General features: G+C 37.8%; 4 protein-coding genes across 7 annotated transcripts in view; 1 reads left to right on the top strand and 3 right to left on the bottom strand.

Annotated features, from left to right (window-relative positions):
* Positions 1-135: 135 nt before the first annotated feature.
* Top1 (topoisomerase 1) lies at positions 136-9,484 on the bottom strand. Of its 4 annotated transcripts, none has more exons than XM_070664467.1 (12): positions 9,172-9,484; positions 8,796-8,847; positions 7,707-8,091; positions 7,284-7,615; positions 7,071-7,204; positions 6,796-6,999; positions 6,552-6,719; positions 6,377-6,468; positions 4,671-5,644; positions 4,109-4,559; positions 3,810-3,959; positions 2,236-3,599 (listed from the first exon to the last, which is right to left on the bottom strand). In XM_070664467.1, the coding sequence occupies exons 1-12, from the start codon at positions 9,211-9,213 to the stop codon at positions 3,497-3,499; spliced, it is 3,087 nt and encodes a 1,028-aa protein (XP_070520568.1). In that variant the 5' UTR covers positions 9,214-9,484; the 3' UTR covers positions 2,236-3,496. The 4 variants fall into 4 exon arrangements, with proteins under 4 accessions (XP_070520571.1, XP_070520568.1, XP_070520569.1 ...); XM_070664468.1 differs by having other exon boundaries at positions 9,187-9,483; XM_070664469.1 differs by having other exon boundaries at positions 6,552-6,704; positions 9,172-9,483.
* A 945-nt stretch (positions 9,485-10,429) lies between these two features.
* On the bottom strand, positions 10,430-13,260 carry Rnmt (RNA guanine-7 methyltransferase). The gene is made up of 8 exons (XM_070664479.1): positions 13,011-13,260; positions 12,540-12,702; positions 12,261-12,465; positions 11,867-12,126; positions 11,586-11,767; positions 11,303-11,515; positions 10,983-11,191; positions 10,430-10,895 (listed from the first exon to the last, which is right to left on the bottom strand). The coding sequence occupies exons 1-8, from the start codon at positions 13,067-13,069 to the stop codon at positions 10,816-10,818; spliced, it is 1,371 nt and encodes a 456-aa protein (XP_070520580.1). The 5' UTR covers positions 13,070-13,260; the 3' UTR covers positions 10,430-10,815.
* Positions 13,261-13,943: 683 nt separating this feature from the next.
* LOC139107140 (leukocyte receptor cluster member 1 homolog) lies at positions 13,944-15,344 on the bottom strand. The gene is made up of 3 exons (XM_070664485.1): positions 15,213-15,344; positions 15,011-15,110; positions 13,944-14,882 (listed from the first exon to the last, which is right to left on the bottom strand). Exons 1-3 carry the CDS (start codon positions 15,233-15,235, stop codon positions 14,103-14,105), a joined length of 903 nt encoding a protein of 300 aa, XP_070520586.1. The 5' UTR covers positions 15,236-15,344; the 3' UTR covers positions 13,944-14,102.
* The window catches only part of LOC139107134 (ATP-dependent DNA helicase DDX31), a 34,611-nt gene continuing 22,074 nt past the window's right edge, over positions 15,341-27,877 (top strand). Inside the window, exons 1-3 of the mRNA XM_070664471.1 lie at positions 15,341-15,448; positions 15,639-15,723; positions 15,817-15,963. The gene's annotated coding sequence lies outside the window, so the exon portion shown is untranslated. The remainder of the gene's footprint in view (positions 15,449-15,638; positions 15,724-15,816; positions 15,964-27,877) is intronic.

A 27,877-nucleotide genomic window follows, 5' to 3' on the forward strand; every position in this document is an offset into this window, starting at 1 on the left:
TAACGAAAACTTGATATATAAACCGGTTATACATTAATAATAACAAGTCCACTGCGTCGATCCGGCACTAATCTTTTATTATTCCAATAATAATATTAATAATAATAATAATATATCGAAAAGTGAGATAATCACTGAACATGCACATTATGTATCTCCCGCCGGTCTCACGTTCAAAAAATTGTACTAGATATCAATTGCACTCTTACTCGAGTTTCCTTGTAAATGTTAAAAATCTTAGTAATGCTCGATAAAGGCCCACACTCGTCATTGCATTTTCTTCCCTTACTTTTTCTTCTTTCTACCCCTGTTTCTTTTCGTTTCACACGATTCATTTACATTGCTATTATTCATATTGTGAGTGATTGCGAGCGGCCTATCGTGTAATTTTATTATTTTCTTCACGTGAAAACATACACATTATCGTATTATCAATAATTCGTAGTCCAGTCTAAAATCAATCTCGGTTATGAGCTAGCTAAAACGTGTATATAACTGCTTCGTATCTTCACAATTATCAATACAATAATACCGTCTTGCTGTTGCATGTATGTGTAAACAATGATGCACCTTAATTTAATGCATCTATTATGTAATAAATAACAATTCGTCTAGCACGATAAATGATGCTTACTTTTACAGAAATTAGCATGATGCGCGGCGTAAACGTAACAAGACAAAAAACGAGATCTCTGCTGCTCATTCCGTTTTAGTGTATGTACCGTGAGACATGTGTACGGAAAAGAATATGTAAACAGCATTGGTTCTAATTGGAAATAGATCTCAGGATTAACATTATTTATTCTTTGTATATTATTACAAAGTTTTTAAATGACATTAGTATTTTTCACAATTTCCATATAAATTTAACTTTTAAAACAATTTTTTTAAAGCATTTTGAAATTTCTTACTTTATACACTTTGTAATAAAAACGAACTGAAATCCGAAGACGTTTAAAGTATTTATATTATATATTTTTATATATTTGGAAAAAAAAACTTTTCGATACGAAACAGCAACTTTAACTTCCTAAAGTTTAATACAACAAGATAAATTCCAATTAGATTAATGTTGTTAACACATTAGTTTTTTCTTTTTTTTTTGCGTATGCGACAAAAAACAAGTAATAAAATCGCCGATATTAGGGGCGCTTCCCTTTTCGATGATGAACACGCAAAAAACCTCGCGGTTGCGCGTCTCCGGAATGTAATCCGAAGCGAACCCTTTTACGTACAGCAGCATGCATATATATATCTACGTGTGTATCTTATAATTAATTAGTAGTAATTATGCATATGATGCGCGCACGTAACATAGGTTTTGTCGGAACGCGTCGCGTTTATCCATTTCTCCTCTTTCTTAAACGCCAGATATTAAAATACGCACCCTCGGCCGATCAAGAACAAGTGGTGCTTTGTGGTATGTACAAACTTAATGAAATAATAATAATTTATTTTTCTTTTCTTTAGGAAATAATCTTGATGATCGAGCCGAACTTGGCCTGTTCGTTTATCACACAATGAATTGAAAAATGGGGATAAAGATTGAAAGTTAATCTTGAAAGACAAATTATGGTTTTTACCCTCCTTCCGAGATACATATCGTTGCACAGTAATACAATTACATAGATCGCGTAGAGTTTAATAGTTTTACTATCGTAACCAAAAAAAATTTTGCATGTAGCCTCATAGATTCTCCTGATAATCCCCGTAAACCCAACACCTAATTTCGTAATTTTTACAAACGAGACAAGATTTCACTCGCGCACTTTGCAATGTAAAAGAATTCGCGATAAACGAAAGCAAAGTGACAGAAGAGCGTGTTATGACGAACAAAATTTTCTATGTTAGATATAAATACGTATATCTTTTTATTAAGCACATGCGCCAAAATGTTTCGTGATTCGATTATGAAGATGAAGAGCTTAATGCTACGCTCTAATCCTTATTATCGTCAAGTGAGCATAAAAGATATATATGTGTATATACATATATACATACATACAAATACATATACATTTTTTATTATATATATTTATATTATTTTATATAATTATATGTATTGCGTAATATGTTATATAAATATAAATATATATATATATTGCTGATGTACAATATATATATATGTATATGCATATATATATGTACATACACATGAGTGTATATGTGCGCCTAGTAATCCTCCACTCGGCTCCGAGTAAGGTTTGCGCGAGATGTGCAAATAACGTTAAGAAATTAAGGGATACATTTTTTCGTTTATTTTTATAGCCTAGAGACATCTTATAAAACATAAATCGCTAAAAGCGATGTAACTCACTTAAATATATATATGTATATTTTCGGTATTTTTTTTATACTATCGAGTTTCTTTAGGGGAGTAGGCTTGAAGGATAGGGGACAAACCGCGATTCGGCAAAAATTTGCTAATCGCTTTGGTTTTTCTTTTTTTTCCATTTATATATCAAAAAAGGAGTGCACAATATTGAATACGTCCTACAAATATATGTAATATCCGACACGATTCTGCAAAATGTAAATGTGATATTCGATGAATGGCATTATCATACATTTATGAGAAAAACAAATGTGTGTTACGCGTGTTGTGTCCGTTAAAGAGAAATACAAAATTCTTCAGCTGCCTGCTCCTTGGTTTTTTCCGTTCCTTTTCTTCCTTCTCCTTTTCCTTTCTTTTTAAATATCGACGTGGTGTGAATTATGTGTGTTTTGTGTGTGTGTGTGTGTGTCTCACTCGTACGAACATGTCCTACATATATACAATTGCGCAGTTATTAACTTTTCGCAAGCCGAAGTTGGTGCGAAACGCTTGTCTTAATCCCATATTTTTCACGAGATTAGTCGTTGCACTCCGTACACGTACAATTACAAATTTAAACGGTCCTCTTTTTTGTCTGCACGAATTTGTATGCTAATTTCCTACTCCAAACGAACAAAATCAATTTCTACCTAAAATAATAATCGTGCACCACTCACTTAAAAATCATCCATAAATCACGACTTTTTCTCTTGATTATCATCCCTATAAATTATCACGTTTGTGCCTTACACGAACTGGCACTGATAAAAATGAACAAGCTAGCGATGTGAATAAAAATTATTTTATCGGTGGCAAAACGCGTACGCACGACTGACTCGAAACAAGTTAGTCGAATTTCTGTACGGCATTTAAATTAACACCATGTTAGATTAGGTTGCCAATTACAATCGTAATTTAATACGTATGCAACGTATCATCCTATAGAAAATATGTTCCCATACTCTCACATTTATCATATCGAATAAGTGTAAAAAATTTTTCATACCGTCTACACTGTTCTTTTTTTTCCTCTTAAAAAATTTTTTTTTCTTACTTTAAGTCTCCTGGCTTCTCGGTAGAAGGTAAAATTCACTAGATACATCGTCAGCGGGAGGTGAACTCCACTCATGGACCGACACACGTTGACGGTTACAATGATGACGATGATGATGATCCACGGGGTTAAAATACGAAGTCGGGGCCTGCCATGTCTATTGCCCATCGGAATTTATCCCTTTGAGTCTTGTTGTAAATCTTTTCGATTGGTACATTGTTCTTCTTACACCTGATAAAGTATAAACTGTTATAGTGCATACAAGTGGATGTGTGCGTGCGTGAATGTGTGCAAATTAAAAATAATGAGCAAAGTAAGTATTAATATTAAAGAGAAATCTGTGTATAACGTGCAGTTCATATATTAAAAAATATAAAAGAATACATTTATAATATTAAAATTATAATTAGATAAATATACTAAAGTGTATTAAGTACTTACCATGCAACGGAAATTCTGGGGTCAAGATAATTCACCTTAGAGGTACTCAATGCTATCTCTTTATTCTCTTCTCGATCAGTCGCCTGGACTTCCAACTTTGTTAATTGATCCTTTAGTCTCTCTAATTGTTTCTTTTTCTTGTCATATGTTCTGTAAAAGTAAAAAGTTAGGATTAATGCATTTACACTTGTAAATTGCATGATATAAAAACATGAAATATACAGTAGCTTTATTATTTAATTATTTTATATTTAATTATTATTAATTTATTCGTATTATTCGAATTAAAAAAAACATACACTTTTTCTTTCACCGAACCACGTTTTGCATCCCGTTTAGCGTCTTTTACTTGCAACTCGCATTCACTTATTGCCTCTTTTTTCGCATCAATCTTTGCTTTAAGATTCTCCATGGATTTTGCATGTGTTTTTGGTACAGAACGTTGATGGTTACACAGTATGGCAACTGCACGATTGGCTCGATTATACGAGAGAATCTTCTCTGCCTCGGTTTCATTCGGGTCTGTTAATTTGTCGAGCTGCTGCTGCAGCGTCCACGATGCGTTATAAGTTCTGAATACTTTGGCGGTGAGACCTTCCATTAGCTCGTTCAAATGTTTATTCATCGTGATGGTATTGAGACGATCAAATAAATCATCTCCGGGCGATTTATTTTCCATAAAAAGTTGCAGATTTTTAAAGACACGCTTTTCTACCGGTACCTCATTATAATATCGAATAGAATCTTTACCTGTAAAATTAATTAAATCCATAGAAAAAATATAATTATATATAATATTAAAACAACTGTATTTTATTTATAAATATATTATGTATGCAATTTTAATAATTCAAATATTACCTAAGAAATCGAATACGACAACGTATTCTTTGCCATAAATCTGCTCATGCAGCTTGATATGCTCCACTCGTAATGAACAACAGCCTACTGTGTCAGCTTGATCCTCGTCTTTTTCGTTGCCGGCTCTGAGCGCTAGTTTGTCAATAAAATATAAAGCGACTGCCCGCTGTCTGATGCGCATTTCTTTGCTCTTCCAATCTTCTCTGTACTCTGCACGAATTTTGTCGATCGATTTGGCCAACTTTCGTGCCGTCTCGTACTTTTGCCAGTCTTTTTCACCTTTGAGCTTACTCGATGAATTCAGCATCACATATTTCACCTGACCTTGAATATTTTCCGTCCACGAAGCCAACCATGTAACATTAGTATCGTGACGTATTTCTTTCCATTTATGGCCAGATGGCGGTTTTGGTATAACAGAGTCCTTTGAACAATTAATGAGCACATCTTCTGGCACCACGCGCTTCTTTAACTTGCCCATTTTGGGATGCTCACCACGACCCCTGAACAAGCCTGGCGGTTCAATTTTAAAGTTACCAATCTTTTCCTTATGACCGTCAATAATACAGAAACCATATTCCTTTTGAATTTCTTCATTCTTCTCCTTAATTTTTTGCTTCTCCTCTTTTGTCATAGCTTTGCGTTCCTCACTCTTCTTTACGAAATAGTCATGTATATCACTGAAATTACACTTGGATAGATCAGTAATTTTGGCACGTTCTGATTCTGTCATCACCTCTCGCCAATCATGGAAGAAGTTGTTATTAAATGCTGTCTTAGTTGTATAGTCGTGATCAAGCATTCGTGCATAGAAAGTTGCAACCTCCTCCGTATCCTGGCTCAGTTTCATCTCTTTGCCATTATAATAAAATTTTATAGTAGGGGGTAAAGGTTCGTAGGGTGGCGCAAATACTGGTCCCTTATGTTCCAAGAAATGCCATTTTGTGCCATCACTCTTTTTCTCTTCCTCCCACCTAAATTTCAACATAAAATTATGTTAAATAACGTAAAAATAATCTTACATAAATATCATTAAAAAAAAATTTTGCAACAAATTATTATGTTAAATACATAAAGAAATTATTTTAAAATTAATTCCAAAATTATTAGAGACGTAAAGTTAAAAATGCTCCAATGTTAAATTTATATCAATATGACTCCATATAACCTCAAATTCGACAAATCCTCCTTTGATTTATAAACTACATAATTGCAGTTGCTACAAAGATTGAATAAACCTCTCATTGACAAATGAACCACTATTTTTTTAACAAAACTCCGCATTACATCCACCTGTCATTCGGCTTTTCTTTCAAGAACAAACATGAACTTCGCAAAATTTCAATATTTAATATATTATTAAATAAATAATAATTATGACACGATATTCAATATTTAATTTAGTCTTTTTTTTAATTTAATCAATTTTTATCTCGAGGACTAAAAAGTCGTATTAAATAATGGATCGGACGCACGTGTCTCAGATCGACAAAATGGAATTCACTTCTAGAATTCACACAGCATCTGAAATTTGCTTTCTAGGGATTTCAAGTTACAATACTCTAATACTAGAAATCAAGTCCAGTTATTGAACATTATACATTAAATACAAAGCAAATTTCGCAAAAAATGCAAAAATAAGTGAAATAAAAATTAGTAAAGGTATTTACGTGACGTTTATACAAAAAAACTTTAAATATTTATACCATTTCCAAACCTCCTGTTGCTCTTCCTCTTGCTTCTTTTTTCTTGGACTATCGCCTTCCGTTTTCACCTTTGTATTTTTTTTCTTTGGTTTCTATATTAAAAAAAAAAAGTAATATAAAACATTGCATTCTATCTAAATTAATTTATGGAAAAAAATAATAAAATAACTTATACCTGAATTTCTTCGGCATCCGAATCGTCGTCGATCTGTTTTCGTTTCTTTTTCTTGGTCTTCAGATTAGTAGCTTTCTTGGATTTTTTGCGTGCCGATAGTGGAATATCTTCATCTTCGTCAGACTCAATTTTTCTCTTCACATTTGGCGATACCTTTGATTTCGAAGACTATATCAATATATCAGATAATTTTTTAATTAAGCAATTAAAGTTAAATTTAAATTATAATTAAAATAAAATTTACCAATGGTTTAGCCTCTTGAGAGTCTTTTTCCGACTTTATTGTCGTATTGTGAAGATCTGACAGTCTGGTGTCATTTCCATCTGTCGAGTTCATACTAGACTCCTGTTTTATCGGTTCATCATCATCGTCCTCCTCTTTAATGTAAAGCGGTCGTTCACCACCACTGTCATCATCATCATAAAAGTCTGGTTGCGTTATAAGATCCTAAAAAACATTTATTTTATTATTTTACTTTCAATTTATTAGTCAAAGCATAATTGTAAACAAAATCTTACCTCTTTTATTTCCGTCTTAATTTCCATACTATGATATCCTTGTTTAATTGAGTGATTTATTTTTATCTTCGGTTCTTCCTTTATTTTAATTTCCTCTTTAATCTCTTTTTTATCTTTTTCCTCACGATGGTTAGCTACAATTTGGAGAGTAAATTAGAAAACCTTAAAACAAATATTAATGTAAATATATTATATTTAGAGAGTACTGCTTACATTTGTCCTTATCGTCACGATGGCGATCTATGTCTTTTTCATGGCGATGCTTATCTTTGCCACTGGACGAACTTTCCCTGTGCTTGTCTTTGTCTTTCTCCGATGAACGATGCTTTTCTTTGTCACCAGAGGAGTGAGAAGTGGAATGTCTGTCCTTGTCCTTTTCAGAAGAGTGTTTTTTACTATCCTTATCTTTCAAAATACTTCGGTCCTTGTCTTTGTCGCGTGAACTAGAGTTCAAAGAACTACTATGTCTATGCCTATCTTTATCCTTGCTCTTCGAGTCCTTGTCTTTATCCTTGCTCGAGCTGTCTTTAGAACTACTGTGATGCCTAATAGACATATGCCATCATAAAATTAAAGTACCGTCGTCAAACATGATCAAATTAACATTTTACAGAACACTTTTTTTTTTTATTTTACCTGTCTTTATCTTTGGAGCTCGAACTTGATTTGTGATGATGGTCCTTGTCTCTGCTCTTATCCTTGTCTCTGATCTTATCCTTGTCTTTGCTGGACGAACTGCTACTCTTGTGTTCCTTATCCTTACTAGATGAAGAACTCTTTTTCTCCTTGTCTTTATCTTTATCATTGCTGCCATCATGCTTCTCCTTGTCCTTAACAGAACTAGAGCTATGTCTGTGTTTGTCCCGATCCCTGTGTTCGCTTTTATGATTCCTTTCTTTGTCCTTGCTCCTTTCTTTGTCTCTATGATCTGATTTATGAGATCGTTCTTTATCCTTGTCTCCATGCTCTGATTTATGTTCACTTTTCTTATCAAAACCATTGGACATGCCATTGATATGATCTAGAAAAATTAAATATAAAATTAAGAAATAAAAAGATTAAAGTTTGTAAAAAGAACTATTTTAATTGATAAAAGAGTTTTAAAAAATGGTTAATTTTAATTAAATGTAATTGTTTAACCATTTTTTGTAAGGAGATGTATATAAAGTATAATGAAGCAATTCAATATAAAAAAAAGTATGGAGAACAGAGCAAAGGAGAAACAAATTGAATGAGACTTTTAAATTGAAAACATTACAAATACACCAAAACGTTTAATGAGATTTTCGTCGCAGAAACGTGCCCTTAAATTTTTTCCACAAAACTGCTGACAATTGAAAATCCGCGCGTTCTTTTAAAGTCTCTATCACATGTGTTTCATTTGTTTTAAAGATTTTTACAAACATTCACGCCGCATTATCACCCACGCAATTTCGTCTTCGATTATTGAGAACGGATTCTCCGGAGAAATCAAGTTTTCGTCGTCGAAAAATTCATGATTCTCTAGCTTTCAGAAAAATTGACGAAACACATCGGCCTCGAGAAGATTGACTTCCGCGAATCCCGTCTTCCGGCGCTCTTCCCTGGACGGGACACGTGTTCGTTCCCTCCATCCTTTTGACCATCGCGGGTTTCCCGGCCGATTTTCATTCAACCACCCTGCCGCGTTCGATCGCGAGTCGGTGAATGCTCGCATCTTCGTTATAGCCGAGCAAGAGAACTCACCGCTATGATTTCCAGAGACACCGACGCCGCCGCTCTCCTTCGTCTTCAGCTCCTGAAACAGACGGGCGCTCGTTAAGCGCGAAGAGAAGCGCAACGAGGAGGAGGGGGCGAGGGGGGGAAGCAAACTTCGCGGGGGGGTGTGAGCGTCTGTTGATGAGGATCTAAAGCCAGGGATTGCACTCTCTGTGCCTTGGGCTCGCCCGTTCGCCACGGATAGGACTTAGTCGCAGACGCCATTTTGGGACTTAGAAAAATTTCGCGTCGGAACGGTCGGCGAGGCGGCCAAGAGGAGAGAGCGTTTCCACGGGCGGTTTTTGCGGAAACACGCACCTACGTGAACGCGGGGTCGCACGTAGATGCGAGATACGCCGCTTACCAAGTTCGCGTTTACCTGCGCCACTGCCTGCTCGAGCTCCATGTCCTCGGCACACGAAACCTGAACGGAGCAGCCACAGCGAGATCGACTGCGATGCGAGTGGGTTCAGCTGCGCTGCCGACTGAGAGCGAGGCAAGCCGAGCGGATGGCTGGCTGGGCGCGTACGTACGCACGCACGCACACACGATCCCGTCGCGCCGCGTCCGTCTACACGCCGCCCTGTCGCTCACGAATTTCCTCGGTCGAGAAAAAGACAGAGCTCTAAGAGAGAAAAGGAGAGACGGTACTTTCCGTAATCGGCGACACGTCCGTACCGTCCCACGTCCGACGAGTGACTGTTCTGCGCGCGTCGAAAACTTGGCGAGTCTTGCGACGCCGCGCGATGACCAGTCTAAGTGCCAGAAACACCTCACCACGCACGCGCGACCCTCGTTGCCTCGATCGCGCGTTGCTTCGTCTCGATCCGAGGGAGTCATTCACCGCGAGGTCGATTGAAACCGGTACGGTCTTGCCAGCCGGGTTCAATACACGAAGCGTCAAGACGATTTTATCGTGCCGTCTCCGTAAACGAGCCGACGCTCGATGAAACGCCGCTGGCCGAGGCGAAATCCAATTGACTAGCGGTCGATCTCGACTCGTTCCTCGATCGGGTTCCCTTTTCTTTTATTGAAATGTATCTTTTTCCGTATTAAAATCAAGGAACATGACTCCTCTAGACTCTCGCTCGCTCACGAAAAGGATTAATCACCAAAAATTTCTGCAGATTACAACGTTGTTAGAAACAAATAGAAATATTTTTCCCCATCACACTGCCCAATCTTTCATTCGAGTACAAGAAACGCGATAAATTTTGACAGTACTTCGCGCTTTTACTGATTTTGAAGGTTTACACGAAATATATCTTGTCTATGATCTGTTATTTCATTTCGTCTAATTTCATATTGGACCTAATTCGCGAAGTTGTATTCGATTACTATAAGTATCGCAAATTTCAATTTTCGAAGCATTAACGCAAAGAGTCAGATTTCTTTTTAATACATATTTAAAAACCTAATAGAGTTAGTCTATTTTTAATTAGAGTATCTAATTAGATAGAATTAAAAAAGTATTTGCATTTTTAAATAACATCATTCTTGAATGATGAATATCTTACAGTAATAATTAAACATAACTTTACCTAAAGCTATTTCTAAATATGTATATATATTACATTATACTTAGTTATATAACTATAATAAATACGATGATTACATTCATGTTAATTACAAAAGTCCAACTTTTAATTATACAGTTATAGTATATAATTTTTCGTTAGGAATACATGATACATTTCCCTTGTTATTATTGTATTACTTAAAATTACTTAAAACCTTTTACTTAAAAAATTAACGTTACATTAGTGGATATATTTTCTAAGACATTGTGTAAATCACTCATACGATACTGAAAAATTTCTAGTGACTTAAGAAAATTGAAATTTAAGTAAAGAATTACAGATTTTGGTGTCTCTGATGACATTTTTACATGATTGCCAGTCTCTATATCAAATACAACAAGTTTAAATACCATTACACAGATAACATTCAATAAGCTAAATACAATTAAAAAATTGTTTCAAGCTTGAAATTTTATTTTTCTTTATTTTTATGACTTAACGTATTCCGGTTTGCCTTCACTGTTCCAAATGGTCTTCATTTTTCGAAATGAAAATATCGCATACAGTGCTGTAAAAAATTAGTTTCGTTTAAAATTTTGCTTATTTTTCATTTTCAGTTTTTTTCATTAGACTTTATTGGAATTCTTATACTCACAGGTTACTTCCCATTCTGACTGTGAAAGTGTCCCAATTTTACGATGATTTGCAGGTAAATTCTGCATATATTCAATAGCATGATGATAGTCACGTTCAGGATCTCCAAGTAAAGGTGTTTCGTGATACGGTGGATAAGTTTCTAATGCCTGCATATTTCCCAAAAGAGATCTACCTTCGTCTTTGAAACGCTCGAAATATTCTTCAAATCTAAAAAAATTGTTGATATTATTAATTTTTTTCAAACATATTGTTAAAAAAAGATTCGTCATTTACTGTATTTATTATTAATGATAGATTTAAATGTAAATTTTCTCTTACCTTTCAAACGACACAAATTCAAGACCGTATTTTAAAGCCAATTTGCGCAAAGTGGGTAAATGTACGAGGAATTCCGGGCAATTAACCACTCCGTCTAGATAAAAATTGTACTTTGCGCCGAAAAGAGGCGGTTTTATTTTATCCTCGCATAAAAATTCCACACTGTATACATCGTTACCGAATTTATTACCGTCGGTCTTTTGCCACCTAGAACTGCAAAAAAATAACATAAATGCAAAATCTATTAAGGAAATATAGAAAAGAAAAATAACGAAAAACATACACTAAATCGTATGTGTCTGGAATGGTTCCGATAAAATAGCCTCCTGGCTTTAAAGTCTCACTGGCATTCTGGAGCATGCATTCAGCTTGTGATAGAGATTCGAAGCTATAGTGGAAAGAGAACTGACAACTAACAAGATCCACCTGCATGCTGGGATCTCCAAATTTCTCCCTTAAACGAACCTGCAACATTTCTGATTAACGAAACTCCATTGACAAGTGCATTTCTCGTTAGATAGAGTTTATGTGTAAAACTGAAAAGTAATGATAAATATTTTCTACCTTTGTGCAATCAGCCGTTATAAACTCTGCGCTAAAAATAGGAGCAAAACCTCTATCCTTAGAACCTGTCCTATTCACAATCTCATTGTATCGTTGCTGACACTGTTCTAATGATACTTCTGCTATATCTGCGCATATCAGATGCGAAATATTGGCTTTTTTCCATTTAAAAAGGTCTCCACCTTTACCACAGCACATGTCCAGTACTCTAAGTGAAGCACCAAAACTTTTGCCTTGTCTTATTTTGACTATGTATTCATCTGGTGAATAATACAGATAAATTTAATTCTCACTACAAAGACGAATGACAAATTGCATCCAAAAAAATGCAATCATTTATTTTTTTTTTTATTATTTTTTTATTATTTAATTAATAAAACAAATTGATAGTTACTTATGAGCATGCTTTTAATCCAGTTGTTGAAATTTCTCATATACACAATACGACTTTGATTTCTTTCCCCAAGACCTTTTTCTTCTAGGGCATTGTAATGTTCAACTACTACAGTTGTATTATCAAGAGATCTGTTTGCATTAGTTGCATCTTTATCTTTTTCATTACTACTAGACGTTGTTAGATCCGAGGGAACATTTGCACTCTACAAAAAAAGAAAAAAAATGTTAACAATAATTTTCAACATTTGAAACAGTAATTTACAGCTAAAGAACTTACTGCAGATGAAACATCTTCTTCAATATTGCGCCTTTTTGCTTCTCTGGACGGTCGATCGCTATCTGGTGATAATTTGGTCTTCCTACTTTTGGAGCTTTCTGCCTCCACATTCTCACTCTCACTCGTCTCTGATTTTGCTACAGTACTAGATGTATCCGCTTCGCTAAAAAATCACAGTTTAGTTTTTTAGTTTTATATTACCTGCCAGGAAATAAAAATAACGATAAACATATTGTAACAATATGATATTTATTCATTCAGTGCTGAAATAAGGATTTATGATTATAAATATATGTTTGCTAAAGATTTTATAATATCAGATCAACAAATGCACTTTTGTGTTCAAAAAACATAAATATTAACGAGTAGTTTTAATATTACAAAGTTCACGAATTTTCCATTCGAATAAAGAGAAAAAAATGCTATTGCCGATATGTTAATGAAAATGTTAAATCGTCAGAAAATATGCACCTGTCGCATAGTCTCTCCGTCTCAGCCTCCGCTTTGTCTTCTGCACGGGGTGCCGACATCTTAGGGATGCAAAATTTAAGTAAAAATATACAAATTACGGTGTGGATAGTCGTTCAAGATGCTCCGAAACGTGAGGACCGCCACTGGCTCATCACTGTGCACGCATTCGAGAACGCAGGTCAAGCTCATGCCGACGATAACGCGCTCTCGTCGAATGTACGCCGCAAAGAGCGTCGTGGAGTGGAGCACTGGAGCGTCGTCTCGTCAGTGTCGCCAACTATTTTTCGTACATGCGCGGCTGTGCGATCATCAGATGACTTCGCGGTAACGTATGTAGTATACCGAAAGGCAGATATGGCAATTGCTCCGGCCGCTGCGGCGAGCGGCGACGGCGGCTGGCGTATGTGACTTCTTCCTCTCTCGGTCGCTGAGTGCGGGGAGGTGTAGTAGGCCGCGTTCTCCCTCAGTTCTCTGTAACCGGTGCTCCGCAACACATCTACGCGAGTGCTTCGTGTGAGATTCGACGCACACCACGCCAAGATCACATACGCTAACCGCCGTCTCAGCACTACGAACACCATTCCTGACGGTGAGTATATGTATGTAGTACGTACTCGATGTAATGGTGGCGGCGGTGGCGGCTCATAGTGGATTTCCTTAGAATTGAAAGAAACGTTATTATTTGATCCGCGGTATACTTCGAGATTTTTTAATTTCAAGAAAATCTGCTATGAATCATTAGCATCATTAACAAATCGAGGTATAAACTACTTTGTGGCTGGCCTTGCTGAGATCGTGCTATTAATTAATCAACAATAATGACTGCAAGATTATCAATACCTTCGATGAAATTGCAGTGGAAAAAAGAACAAATTTAATTAGACGGAAAAATGAATTTGGAACTATTAGGTAATTAACTACAAATGTAAAATATTTAGATCTAATGTTTTATATTTCCATTAGCAATAAGATACATAAATATATTTTTACAGTTCCCATTAACGATAAGATACATAAATGTATTTTTACAGTTATTTAATCAAAATTATCTTAAAGTATTTTTACAATATTAATTACAAGCATAATATATTTTCAGAAACTTGTTTTGTATCTGGAATATTTTGGTGTTCTCTCTGCATTTTGTCTAGCAATTTCAGGACAAAATTGTGAATTATATTTCTGTTTTATAGCAGGCTTAGGAGGTTCTGGTTTAACAACTGGCAGTGGTTCTCCTCTTACTTTAGCTAATAGTGCTTCAGTTTTAAGCTTTTCACTTTGCTCTCTAAGTAACCGCTCTGCTCTTAATTTCTCTATGTTTATCTTACTACTAACTTCTTCCTTTACTGAATGTCTATGCTTTTTCTTATGTTTTTTATCTTTATGCTTTTTATACATACTGTGTTCTTCATGATTAGAATGAGAACTATCTGAATCACAACGTTTCCTCTTAACACTCTCTGTTTTTACTTCAACATGATCCTTGGTAGATTTACAATGCATGATTTTGAGATACTTTTTTATATCGCTCATCGGATCATCCAAGACTTTCTTTTTTATTTCCAATTCTACATCTTTTTCTGTATCTGTTAATCTCTTTGGTAATTCCTCATACCAATTTTTCTTTCCAGTTGCTTCATTAGTATCTTGTCCTAAATATGTCAAATATCCAATCTGTTTTTCATATTTCTCTTTCTCTTCTTTTTTTTCTTTCTCATGTTCTACATTAGGTTTGTTATAATCAATTTTTCCATCTTCAAGGTCTGCAAAAAAGTTGACATGTTCTAACTTCTCGCTAGTATTCTCAGTTTCTCCTCGACCGTCGTACTTAACTCTTGCTCGATGTCTTAACAAGTCTACTCTTGCTTCTGTTTCCTAATAAAAAAATATAATGTCTTTATTACATTTAATTAATTAATAATTGCGTCAGAACACAATTGTTAGAAGTAAAATACAAAATCTATTTTAAAAAAAATTTAATTATATTAAAATTTATCACTTACTGCTTTCTGAATTCTTATTTGTCGAATCTTTTCTTCTTCTGCAGCTTTTGCTTCATCTTTCCTCACACGAGCAATATTCTCTTTCGTCCGTACATGCCATCTGAAGGAATATAAAACAAAGTTTACGTGAGTTTCAAATTTAATTACAAAATAAATATTTAATTTGAGATATATATATATATAAATGCTAAAATTTGCCAACCTTTTCTTCGGTAGAATATTCATCGTCAATGCAAATTATATATTTTTTTAGCTGATCTGAGTATCACTAGTTTTGAGGTTATTTCTTTCTTTCCGTATCGACGAAACGACCACCCTGCGCGAACTACCTCGATGACCTCGATTTGTGTTGGCAATGGTGGCGGCTCGTAGTAGGTGTTCAAGGAACTCTAAAGGAACAATACTGATAGATGATATACGGAATATTCTTCTAAAAAGGTATTTCTATAGTTGGATAAGAAGTATTCTAAACTATCTTTATCGAGTAACATAAAATACTATTCTTATTTTTCCCTACAATAAATTAATTGCAGTATATTATTAACCGCTTTTAAAAGAATATTAAAATTTTATATAATATAAAAAATATAGGTTAAGTAAAACTAATCGTAAAACTGTTTTAAAACAGGAAAGGAATAATAATACTCGTACGCAGCACGATGAAGCAAAAGGAATAATTTTAAACAAAATATTCTTTTACAATTGTGTGTGAAGTAAGCACTTGATATATCTCGTTAATCTTTCGCATCAATTAATTTCAATCATTGTGTGGCGGAACATTAATTAACGTCGTTATTAACTTTCAGGTGATCTACGTCAATTTGGCTGTTCAAGGACCAACAACGATTTTTCTCGAGATTTTCCAGTCGGGACGGCACGATCGGCAACAAAGGCGTAATTTTGCAAATCCTCTGAGCGATATGGAACGTCCACGCGCAGGAAAGTAGCTCCAAGTAAGTTCCATTTATAAAGATATAACAGCAGCAAAATCCGCTTACTTCGCGATTCTGCTATGAGCCACCCACGGCGAGCGAAAAGCTCCCGTAAGTGGTTATGGCGCTTTGGCTTTGTATCCGACGACTTTCCGACGGCTTTTCGACGGCTCGGCTTAAGTACCGGAAATAAAGTTCCATCGGCTGCAGCCCGCCGGCCGATTTATGCGCGAGAATAGAGTAGCGATTGAAACTTACGCTGTAGGACTGCATGATCCGTGAGAATTCATCATTGATCGTTCATCGAGCTACTCTCTTTTGTTAATACTTTACGTGATCGCGTTACGTTAGAATTTTCAAAACGGAACGACTCTTTGAACGAAAGGCATATTTTTTTTAAACGACCGTTTGCTCTAGATAAAAAAAAATAGGTCTGGCTATTAATTAACGTGACGTTTCTGAAATTTAGGTAGTAAATAGATTTTTTAATTCATTTGGGAACGAGTTCCAAACTCGTCAAGGAATTTCTCAGGCCGAACGGGGATGCATTTGGTTGAAAACACCCTGTATACATGTCGCACAGCCACGTAACCAGTAACCACTATGGATAGCTTAGGTTGGTTAGTTAGCGTGCAAGTACACGTATCAAAGGCACTCAGAATCCGAGCTTAACAAAGGCAGCTTCGGGTTTACCAACCGTGTCACGTAGTACGTGTATACCTTACCTGCCTGCCCGCGCGCTTCGCAAAACCTAAACCTCCTGGCGGCCCGTATAACTTTGGCCTTAATGCGTTAGCGGGATAAGTTTCGGGCGGGTCAATTAAAACTAATTATTCCCGTCGACGTAATCGGAGCTCCCGCGGGCGATCGCGGCTAATTGTATACGCAAGGGCGTGTTTAAAGGGAGCTTCCGTTGGCACTGAGAAACCAACACCGAGGGTTTCCGAGATAACTTACTCGCAACTTCGCCGTTCAATTTTGAGGAATCAAGGTCCCGCGAAAATTTGATATTAAACTTTAACGTCGTTGATCGAAATTTTCACGAAAGTGAAAAATAACTGGATCAGTGTAACGCGGATAAACGCAGAGGCTGATATTGCATTTGAGGAAATGCTTATATACATAAATGACACGGTCGACTGGATCTATAGTTCGAATTTATTAAAAGCTTTTAATTAGTCTTTGATTTTTAATTCGGTACGCGACTGATAAATATTTGCATCAACGCACACGAAACGAGTAGACGCGTGTAACGTGATCATAAAGAATGATTAAACTTTGAAATATATCAATGCGATGTAGCGATGTAGATATTACGTGGATCACAGAAGTGTCGATAAGCATCGCAAATTCAGTCTCGTATGCTCTCCACGATGGGGGCTATCACAAATTTCAAGCCAAATGTGTAACTAAGTACCTACTTAGGTCCCGTTTGACGCAGGGGATTGAGATCGCATTTGAATGGGAGATTTAGCCGCCGGATTTTCGTCCCGAATTGAGCCATTGTGTCCTTTTAAAACGACCACCTGACGGTTCTTGACACGCTACCGCTTGCCTTTCTGTATTTTAAGCGCCTTTTCGACACCGCGGATCACTCATTGAATCACAACTGACAATTCTGTAGCCTGCCATTTTTTTTTTTATGAATCACATTTACGTTCTGATTTTTATTACGTTATTTTATCATGTAACATTGACGAGCAGATTAACGTGCAGAGATTTTAAACGTTAAAATAAACACCAAAAAGTATTATCTGATTTCATAATTATTAGTTAAATTGCTGATGTAATTTTAATATGCTTAAATATTATTTTGAGTTAATTTAAATTTAGCTACGTATTCATTGTTACGCGTGTAAATTACGTCCTTAAAAATTAATTGTAACAACGAATATCGAGCATGTACCTTTACGAGCTTTATTACTTCAATTTTCGTACCAGCATTAACACTATTTTTTCCAAGCCACGGCACCAATCTGCCCTAAAGCATAACATGAAAATCTAATAGACGCGTCCACGCCCAAAAAATTAGCTCAAATGAATAAATACGAACTGGCTCGACGTGAAAAGAATTGACCCCTCGGTGCTTCCGCGTCCTTTCTACCAATGTGTTCAAAAATACGTTATCGATTTCATTAAAATTTAAATTGCTTTTAGCGGAATCGTAATGTCAATATGATAAAATACGAATAAAGTTGATTAAATAGTTTAGGAACAAATAAAAATAGCAGGCGACGATCCTTTGACAATACTTCAACCGACACCACGAGATATTTTAGCACCCCAACGCGCAGAAATATTCGTCCCTCTTGTAATACGCCACCCTATCTATCGAATTATTTTGATTCTGCGATAATTCACCCTTAATACGCCGTTCCCTCGCTACGTAAAGCGAGAGAAAGAGGAAAATGATGATTCGATCTTTTTGATGGAAATTCGAAAACATCGCACGATAGCTCTTTCTGAAAATTCGACACGAGAGATTAGCAGAATTTATTAAAAATGCGAAAGAGACGCGAGCAATTTTCACAATTTCGAGTGTATTTTATAAATATTTTTAACGTTAAAACAAATTTTTAGTAATGGAATAGAATTTTGGGTAATATAATTTTTGTCGTTAAGTTTCTAACTTTAACATAATGTTATTGAAAATTAAAAAGAGAAGTGCTTTTTTTTTTTTATAAAACGTAACGTGTAACGTTATACATTTTACAAAGTCTCGTGCTACTTTGCGATTTCCCTGAGATCGTTCGCCGGATGTTCGATAGGGATGATCCGAGTGCGAAGGAGGTTCTCCAAAGTTTGCCGAACGGCTTAGCGTCGTCACGCGGTCTCTCCGATGAAAGAATAATCGTTAGCACGATTCGCGCGACTCGTCGAATCCTTTGCCCGTGTCGAATCGGATCGGAGGGAGAAATGCGCCGAAGCCGATTTCAACGTAATTTTTGGAAAGTACAGCCGGCCCGGCCCCGCGTATCAACGCGCGCGCGATAATCCGTCGCGGCGACCATTGTCGACGTGAAATTGTATTTCGTCAATTAGATTTTCGGCGTTTACGGTTGGTTAATCCAACGCGTCGAGTCCACAATGGAAGCACGCCACGTGGACAGCTGTACGCGTCGCGATACATACTTGTGCTCGCACCAGATCACCCACCCTCGGGGGACTTCACCCGATTCTCGCATTATTATAATGTGGCCTCGGGCCTAATTTTACCAGATCACGAACCCGTGCCTAATGCATTGTCCGCATTCAGGGTCGCGACGAGTGCGAGATCAGTCAGTGGATCCAGATAATTGGTAGCGATTCCGCTTCGATTAATTCCCGATTGTCGGAACGGGAAGTGTGAAACAATTTGAATATTTGTTTATTCCGATTAATTATATGAAACAGATTTGACCAGATAAGGACTTTGGTATAACATTACCTTGACTTTAGCGATTAAAAAAAAAAAAAGAAAAAAAAAGAAACTAATATTATTAAAGCTTTATAGGAGAATTAAGGGATATTTTATCAACCGCACAGTTTCGTTACTTGTTTCGTTTATTTTATTCGGGATTTGCGGTAAGCGTGTTTAACGCGATTTCAAATTGAGATATTAAAGATCGAGATAAAAATTTCTTGAAAGAGTTTCCACGGGGTGTTCGACAGCGAAAGAAAAGCGCCGGCGGGTCTTTCGGCAACACTTTGCTCTTAATTGAAATGCCTCGAAGATCGTCGCTCGAACGGACGGCGGATTTGAATATTCCTGCGGCTAATTCCCGACCGACAAAAGATGTTATTCTCTCTCCTCCCTCGTCTTGAGCTCGCGAACCTCTTCCTCGCTCTTTCGTCCCGTGTTCCCGGGGGAGTCGAAGTTTGCGCCGAGCGTCTTGGTTAATCACTATAATTGATATTCCGCTGATATCACCGTCGCGAGTAACGGAGTAACGCGGTAACGAAGTAACCCGATTAAAGGGGACCTCTTATTGGCTTGCTCGCTCATTCTCTTGGATTGAATTATATTATTACCGCCAGGATAGAGGGAGAGGAAGAAAGAGAAAACGGATGAGACAGTTTCTTGCGCGAGCTAGACAACGATCTTCGAATCGCAGAACACGGCGGACAAACGATACGGTCGATATCACGTTCTCGTTGACGTCCTCGCTTGCAATTATTATCATAAAACGCGCCGACTCGGTCAAAAGTAAGAATTTAAATATCTATAATTTTATTTTATTTAACGAGCTACGTCGTCGGCCGCTCGGCGACGGTCAGGGGGGGATGATAAAAGATTAGCGCACCGACCAATCGTCGACCGTAAATAACGCTAATTAATAACGCTAAATGATCGATAACACGAAACAGTCTATCAATCTAACGACAATATCGTCCTTGGCCGCAACAATGACGCCATTATCTTCGGTGAAATATGGAGCGATCGCATTTACAAACCGAAAATTATCATTATGGCTGGAGTGGCTTGCGCGTTTCCAAGAGCCGAGACAAAGGTGTCGTGACACCCGTTCTTTCCGGCAGCAGCGATTCGTTTAGCAGGAACAATGACGTATCGGCGACTTCCGGCACGCGGGGCCGACCGCCGGAATCCTTCGCGCGCGGCGCACAGGACTCCATTGCGGCAGATCCTGGGGAACCGCATCACGCAAGGGCGGTTACGAGTACGGGCCGCTGATTTCCGACGTTAATGACATATTTGCGACAATAATGTTCTGTGTAAACGAGTATATTATATAATGGCGAAATGCGCCGCCGCGGGAAACCGGGAGGTGCATTCAGACTCGGACTGTACAGAAAAATCTTTTATAAACTAAAAAAAGGAATATTATTTAACAACTTGTGATCTTTAAATTTTTTTTAACGATAAATTCACGTATTATTATTCGAAGTTTGATCAGCACGTAAAAAAAATTTCCTCCAAATTTTAAAATAACGACTAACGTACGTCGAATATATTACGAATTGTGAGTTCATATGTGATGAAGATGAATTTATCATTATTATAATTATTCAGAAAAAATTACTTATTGTTGTAATATATTATATATTGTACTTTTAATAGTTTTAAGCGCAACATGTTTGGTTCAAGCTTCATCAAGCTATACGCACGTCGTAAAGTTACTTAATGAATTTGCGTAATAAAATAAAATAGTAATCAACGCGAGTAATGTCGCGCCGCTTCTGATGTCGTTCAGAAATTTCTCATTATACTGCCTGTCCAGTCCGACCCTGAATGCGTTTATGAAATGTACGCGTGTAGACGTGTGCAGGTCGTTATATACCGGTCGTGTACATATCGTGCGCACGGAGTATCAGTCGTGCGTGCACACGCACGGGCCGACACGCGTGCGTTTTTCTTGCCGCGCCACAACGTGGGTGGAAGATACTCACGGTCGCAGGAAACAGCGCATCATGGTAATAACCGTCATCAAACGACAACCACTTAGAACCAGGTCGAGTTCCACGTGGAAAATTCGTTGTTTTATATTCGAACGCAGGGGTACGATGCACCGTGAATTGCTAAAGAAATGCGGGAAAGTCGCGGTCTCTTGGCAAAATTTTTTAACGCTTCAGCTTTTACAATCGCATTGTAAAAATTTTTTATTTACTGTTAAAACGTTAACAAGTATAATTAACAATCAATATCCTCATAATATTGTGAACAATTTAAAATAATTAATTGTTTAAAAAGTTTCTTCGTAAGAAAAGAAATTATTTCTTTCCAAAATTAAATTAATAAATTTTTCACAATTGTCTCTCTCCACGATATTTTTAAACGATCAAAGAAGATTTGTAATTAATGAACGTGCGAATAGAATACTTTTTCGAGTAATGAGCAAGCAGGTAGAGATAAATTCCTCGTCACGTCAGCTCGGTTCCAAAAATATCAGTAAAAGAAAAAAAAAAGGTGGTAATTTAATGACACACTTCGATTTGACGTTTATTGCCTTTTTGCGGGAATATCTGTAATTCCGAGCATGGAATGCCGTGTTGATTTTGTACCAGACATGCTCGTTCACGGACGCAGGAAACGGCGCATCATGGTAATAACCGTCATCACACGGTGACCAGTTAGAGCCGGGATGGAAGATTCGCGGAAAATTCACCATATAGATATGGTGAAACAATATCTCAAAATAATTTAACAGATATATACATATATTCGCGACTGAAATAAGGTATTTTAAAACGAATGAACACTGATTACGCAATACTTTTTAAATTGAAAACGTATTTTGAATTTTATACACGTCTCATATTTTTCAGAAGAGTAAAAAAAAAAAAGAAAAAAAAATAAAGAGATAGACTAGATAGTAAACCAATAAACTCATTGCTGGTTAATGTTCCTGGCTGATTACGCGAAACCTACAAGGTGAATTTGATTTAGCTGAGGCATCGTTCGCTAACGAGCGGTCGTGATGTTGGCGCGGCATTAAACTGTCCGCGATATCCGCCATTTCAAAACGGGCCGCGAAATAGGGAAGGAAAAAAAAAAAAAAATGAGAGCGGGATAGAGAGACGCGCGGTGAAGAGAAAGAGAAAACGAGACGGACGGACGGACAGAGAAATTACAGCCGCATGCTGCATTCAGGAAACGGCGCATTCTATTGTGCTTTTGTCATAGTTAAACTGTCAGGCCGATTCTGCGTCAAGCCAATTTATGCTCACGTGTCCCGATTTGTCCGCGATCCTCGGGCTGTTACACGTACCGGCGCACGTTATGCTGCACCGCATAATTCCACGGAATTTTCTGCGACTACATACGAGACGTAACAAAAAAAAAAAAAAAAAAAAGAAGTAACTGCAAACAACGGTGCTCGACATTGTGGAGCAATTTGCGTGGGTGCCAAATACTCATTCGCACTCTCGAGAAGACTTTTACGCGGGATCACACACATATTCATTTATCGTTTTATTGAATTAGTAATAAGTAAAATTAATAAAGTAGTTACCAATGTCTGATACTTCGAAAACATAAAGAAAAAAGATGAAACCGCAGGACAAATGGTAATATTGAAAAAAAAAGAACTACAGCAATTTATATAATGTCAAGTAAATTAATTACTATGTTGCTACCTAATGACGACGATCACGTCTAAGCGAGCTCGATTCGTTTGATGCCCGCGAAGTTTATTGCAGCTTAACGATCGGCGCTCCCCCGGACTCTCACAAATCGCAAGAGGCCGGGACTTTGCGGTGGGCAATTAGCGTAATTAAATAATAATTGAAAGGAGAGAACGGTTGGTCGAGAGCTAGTAATCGAGCCACGCCCCGAGCGTTCGTGATATGCCGACCAATCGGGCGGTACGACAATTTCCTCCCGACTTGTCTTGATCGAAATTTCATAAAGAGTGCGCTCCTCCAACAAGAGCGCTCCAAATCCAATAAGCTTTATTCGCGAGCCCTCACGGTCACTAACTAGTTGAACTGAACTTTTTTAATTATGCATCACGTAATGATAGCTTCGTAACTATGTCCAGCGATTGGCGGGTCTATTAAATATCGGGAATGGCTTAAAAAATTAATAAACGCGATCAATATATTTTATCCGGGAAAATTTTTACGTGATACAAAATCGCGCGGTTTAATTAAATTTTAATGGAAATGAGAATTCAAGAAAACATTCGCCGTAATTTGTTGTTTGTAAATATTTTTTTTTTATGTTATAATTCAATTCCCTGGCAGTTATTAAAACACGCTTCATTATTCGAAATTCGATGAATTGCGGGGAATCGAAGGGATGGGAATTCGCTTCTATTATGTATTTTAAATTATTCCGTCGAATAAATTGCGGCACCGCGAAAGTATCGGAAGTGCGAAACGATCAGCGCGGAGACTTTCATTCGCGGCACGTAACCACGCAATTAGTCGAGGTGCTAAAATATTCTATGGTTTCAAGGAAAAGTGGTTTATACGCACTTAAATATAGGCGATTCTGCTTGGCTGATGCTTTCGATGGACGTGCATGAATAAAACATTACTTCAAAGGGTTCAAGAAACACATAAGCTTCGGAAAAGCATTACTCTTCGAAAATAACGTAAATCTGCGGGTTAAGATTTGCATAATATCACAATTACATTATGTACAGATAGTTTACACGTCTACAAGATATATAAAAAATAGTTGCACACCTTTCTGGAAATTAATTTCTTTATTATCGATTTAATATCATTTAAATAACGATCATTCTTTTAATGTCGTGCTTAGAACGTTTTCTAACGAAATAAAATTGTATATCTCGTGTGTCATATATCATATTGATAAATGAGCGATATCGCTTAAAGTGGGCCAGAAGAACAATTATGATTTGAGTAACATCCAATGGTTTTAAACGCGTAACGAAATAAATGTGTAACAGCCATCGCGAAGGGTGGGCTTCGACATCTAGACACTCGGTTCAGGAAATTACGTTATGCCAGCGGGATACCTCTGATTGTGGCCGATGACGTCAGCAGCATCGGTCGTATAATGGAATATTTCAGTGTATGGCGTGCATTAACGATTCCATCAAAGCCTTCGTCGAGGAGTTTACCTTTGTGTTACGTGGGTCGTTAACGGCGTCCGAACTTTTTAAAGATTGTAACAAATTATTTTCACGTTTGCGCGTAATAATACTTGGACTGTAGTAAAAAAAGTATGGCCATAAAACCATTTAGATGTAGGAAAATAATAAGATGCGAATCTATTTAAAAGCGTTCGATCAAAGTCTAGATATTGCTTTTCAGCGTTCTACTAGGACGATTAATTCAAATGAATAAAAGTAAGGTAATCGGAAGTGAAATTATTTCCATTGCGAGCTGCTCGATGTAGTGGTGACTTGGTTCACAAGAATATACAAGAATTATTATTGTACATTCTCGCGGTTAATTGACTTTTATTGGCGTTACGTCGTTCGAATGGTATAATACGGAAATACGATCGCTGCTTACTCTCCGGTTTTAAGTTTCTAAGGATTTTCACGGGTTCGGAGCCCGAGCTCGTTTCCCGAGAGAAAAACGGAACGATAAAGTGTCTTCACGACCATTTTGGTGGCACGGGTGGCAGGATGTAGATATAAAGTACACGTTCTCTTTTCTAATGTCTCGGTGACTGGCGGGGTGTCGAAGTACCCCAGCGCGACGATGACGACGGCAACGATAGACGAAGGGGGTGGGTGGGTGGCCTCGTGTGTGCGATCTCTATGTGCATGTGGCTCTTCGAGCGGCACCAGGATCTTCCAATGAAATCGCAGTGCATATATACATCGGGTGGTACGACCCGGCGCAGACGCGTTAGACAAGCTGAACCGAGCGGGAGGATGCGTACTTCCACCCTCTCGACTTGGTGTAGCGGTGGCGTCGCCGCCGCCGCCGCGGCCGGGGTGTGAAAATCAGAAGCGCGAGCTATGCCGAGCAGCTAGATGAGGGTCGCGGGGAGTGCCGGCGGTGAGTGAGAAACTGAAACACCCTCCGGGGTCCAGTGGACTGCGAGAGGGTGGAGGGAGGACGGAAAGAGGAAGGATGAGGGCGCGAGGGATGGTTGGCGGCCGCTCGAGTGAGAGGGAGAGATTGCCGCCATTTTACAGTGGCGCGGATCTGCATAACGATCAGAGACTGTCGTGTTTATCAAAGGTTTTCTCCGCCATCTGCATAATTTTCTGCCGCGCCAGGGATGGCGAGAAGGGGTGGACGGGCGGATGGGAGGGAGCGAGAACGACGCAACGAGATAGAGGGTGAGGGGGTGGACACTCTTACTCTCCATTCTCGAGTGCATTTTATGTGCACGACTTATGAAACTTTAACGCCCTTACGAATAAATTACGCGGGTAAGCACCAACCACTGCAGTGCCCCCCGAACGCGTGATTGAGCCATTTGCATTCGAAGCGAAAGCAGAGTTAAAAAAAAAAAAGAACAGAAATATATATTATATACATGTATTTAATCTTAAATGTAGGAACTTTTTTTTATGTAAAACTCTGACGTGAATTTAATGTTTGATAAAGATATCTGACGTTCACACGTTTTCTAAAAAAGTGATTAGACAAGCTTTAATTAAAATCTTTTTCTTATTAAATATTGAAAATATAAAAATCGAACTTCGTCGTAATGAGCTGTCCGTTGAGGACATATGCGTCATGGCATTACGGACGAACTCCCAGAGCAATCGTTGAGGAAGAAAAATATTTAGTGACAGTCCCCACACCGAAGGGGTGGGATACCCATTATTAGGGTTCTTATTAGCCCAGCATATGGACCAGAAGGGCGACTTCAGATAGCAATCGTGCCAATTCGGCCCTTTTAGCGATCGCAGATACAAACGCCAGTTTATAGTAACAGGTCTTATTTCAAGGGATTACAGATAGTCGTAATCTGCATCGGCCATCTTCCGCTTTTCAATCCGCTGAGAGAGAAATGCAAATGCGCGTTTCTTTCCGACCGCAAGGGACGAAGGGAAAAAAAAAAAAAAAAAAAAAATAGTGAAATAAAACCGCGACGAAAGAGTAACATAATACTTTATCCCCTGCGGTGTATCGTTTCATATATTCCGCGATCTTTCGATCGCGACGATAAAATATATTTGATATTTCATAATGTCGTCTGGCAATATAAAGCGCGTTTGTTACTTGTAGAAACCGATGAGTCATATTTAGAATAATACACACAGCTTTAGAATATCTTTCGTAATTTATATTTAAAAGCAAAATAATATAAATATTCTTTTTTCAAGCATTTTATATGACTTCGTTAAATCATAAAAAAATGTTACCTTGATTCATAAATTATTGTGCGTTGCATATATGCTTTTACATTTACGGAAAGGTAGCTGGAATCGAGGCTTTATCAATTATTGAGCGAAAAGGTGTTGGAGCCCTTAATGTGCACATAATGGCGTGAATAAATTCAAATTAAACCACTAGGGTGTTTATCGGCGAACCCGAACGAATGGAACGGTCGAACGGTTACCGCGTTAGTTCACCTGATTTGGAGGCTTAATGAGCCCGTTGACACTTTGATGCAGGGCGTACCGCGTGTCGCCCGGGAATTGCCAGCTCAATAATTCAGAGCCGGCCGTAATGGAACTTGTCCGCGGGACTCGATCTATCATAGGAAATTGCACGGAGCCCTTTTACCGGCGCTCATAAGAAACATACATATTAGAGGAATAACGGCCAGCTCGCCTCGCTTGCTCGTAACCCGCTCGTCTGTCGTTTCGCCTTCCGAGAATTGATTAGATCCCGGAAATCAAACGGACAAACGTGTGGGTGCAATTGCGCTCGGGCGCGCCGACATACAAGTCTACATGTGATCGTAAGTGCACACACACGTTTGGAGAACGGTGTTTTTTTTTTTTTTTGCGAAAAACGATGGTAGTGTCCGCGGAAAATTCAAAAGTATCGACAAACGCACGTCCCACGTGGTAATCCCTCATAAATTATAACATGTATATGAGCCGGAGCATAATGGCTCTTTAAAGAATCTGTGCCAAGTTAAATGGACAACATGAAAGGCGTATATTTTCGTTAGCTTCTACGAATTAAAAAATTTTTTTATTCAGAATTTTCTTTTTTTTTTTTTTAATTTAATTAAATTTTTTTTTTAATTTTTATTAAGAAAGAAGTCGAATTAGAATTGACGAAGGGGCGCGCAGGTGAAAAGATGTGGAACGATGTTGGAACAGCTCTCTGTAGCGTGCTTCATCTCGGCCGAAGCCGAAGTCGACCAGACTTTAGCGACGCACCTCTCCGCCTGTCGACAGCGCGAAATGCCTCGGCATCAAAAGCAAAGCTCAGAGGCAATCATGAGCTTTCGAATGCAAAACAGCAGCTTTCGCCTAGCGGCACTCGGCACTTTTACATTTAAATGTAAACTTGCTGAGTGCGCGCCGCAGAGCCGCCTCGCCGTATCCTCCTTCCCCTTCTGGGAGGGAGGAGGGGACAGCTTCCAACCCCTTTCCGC

This window comes from Cardiocondyla obscurior, linkage group LG12 (genome assembly GCF_019399895.1).
Source record: "Cardiocondyla obscurior isolate alpha-2009 linkage group LG12, Cobs3.1, whole genome shotgun sequence".
Lineage (NCBI taxonomy): Eukaryota > Metazoa > Arthropoda > Insecta > Hymenoptera > Formicidae > Cardiocondyla > Cardiocondyla obscurior.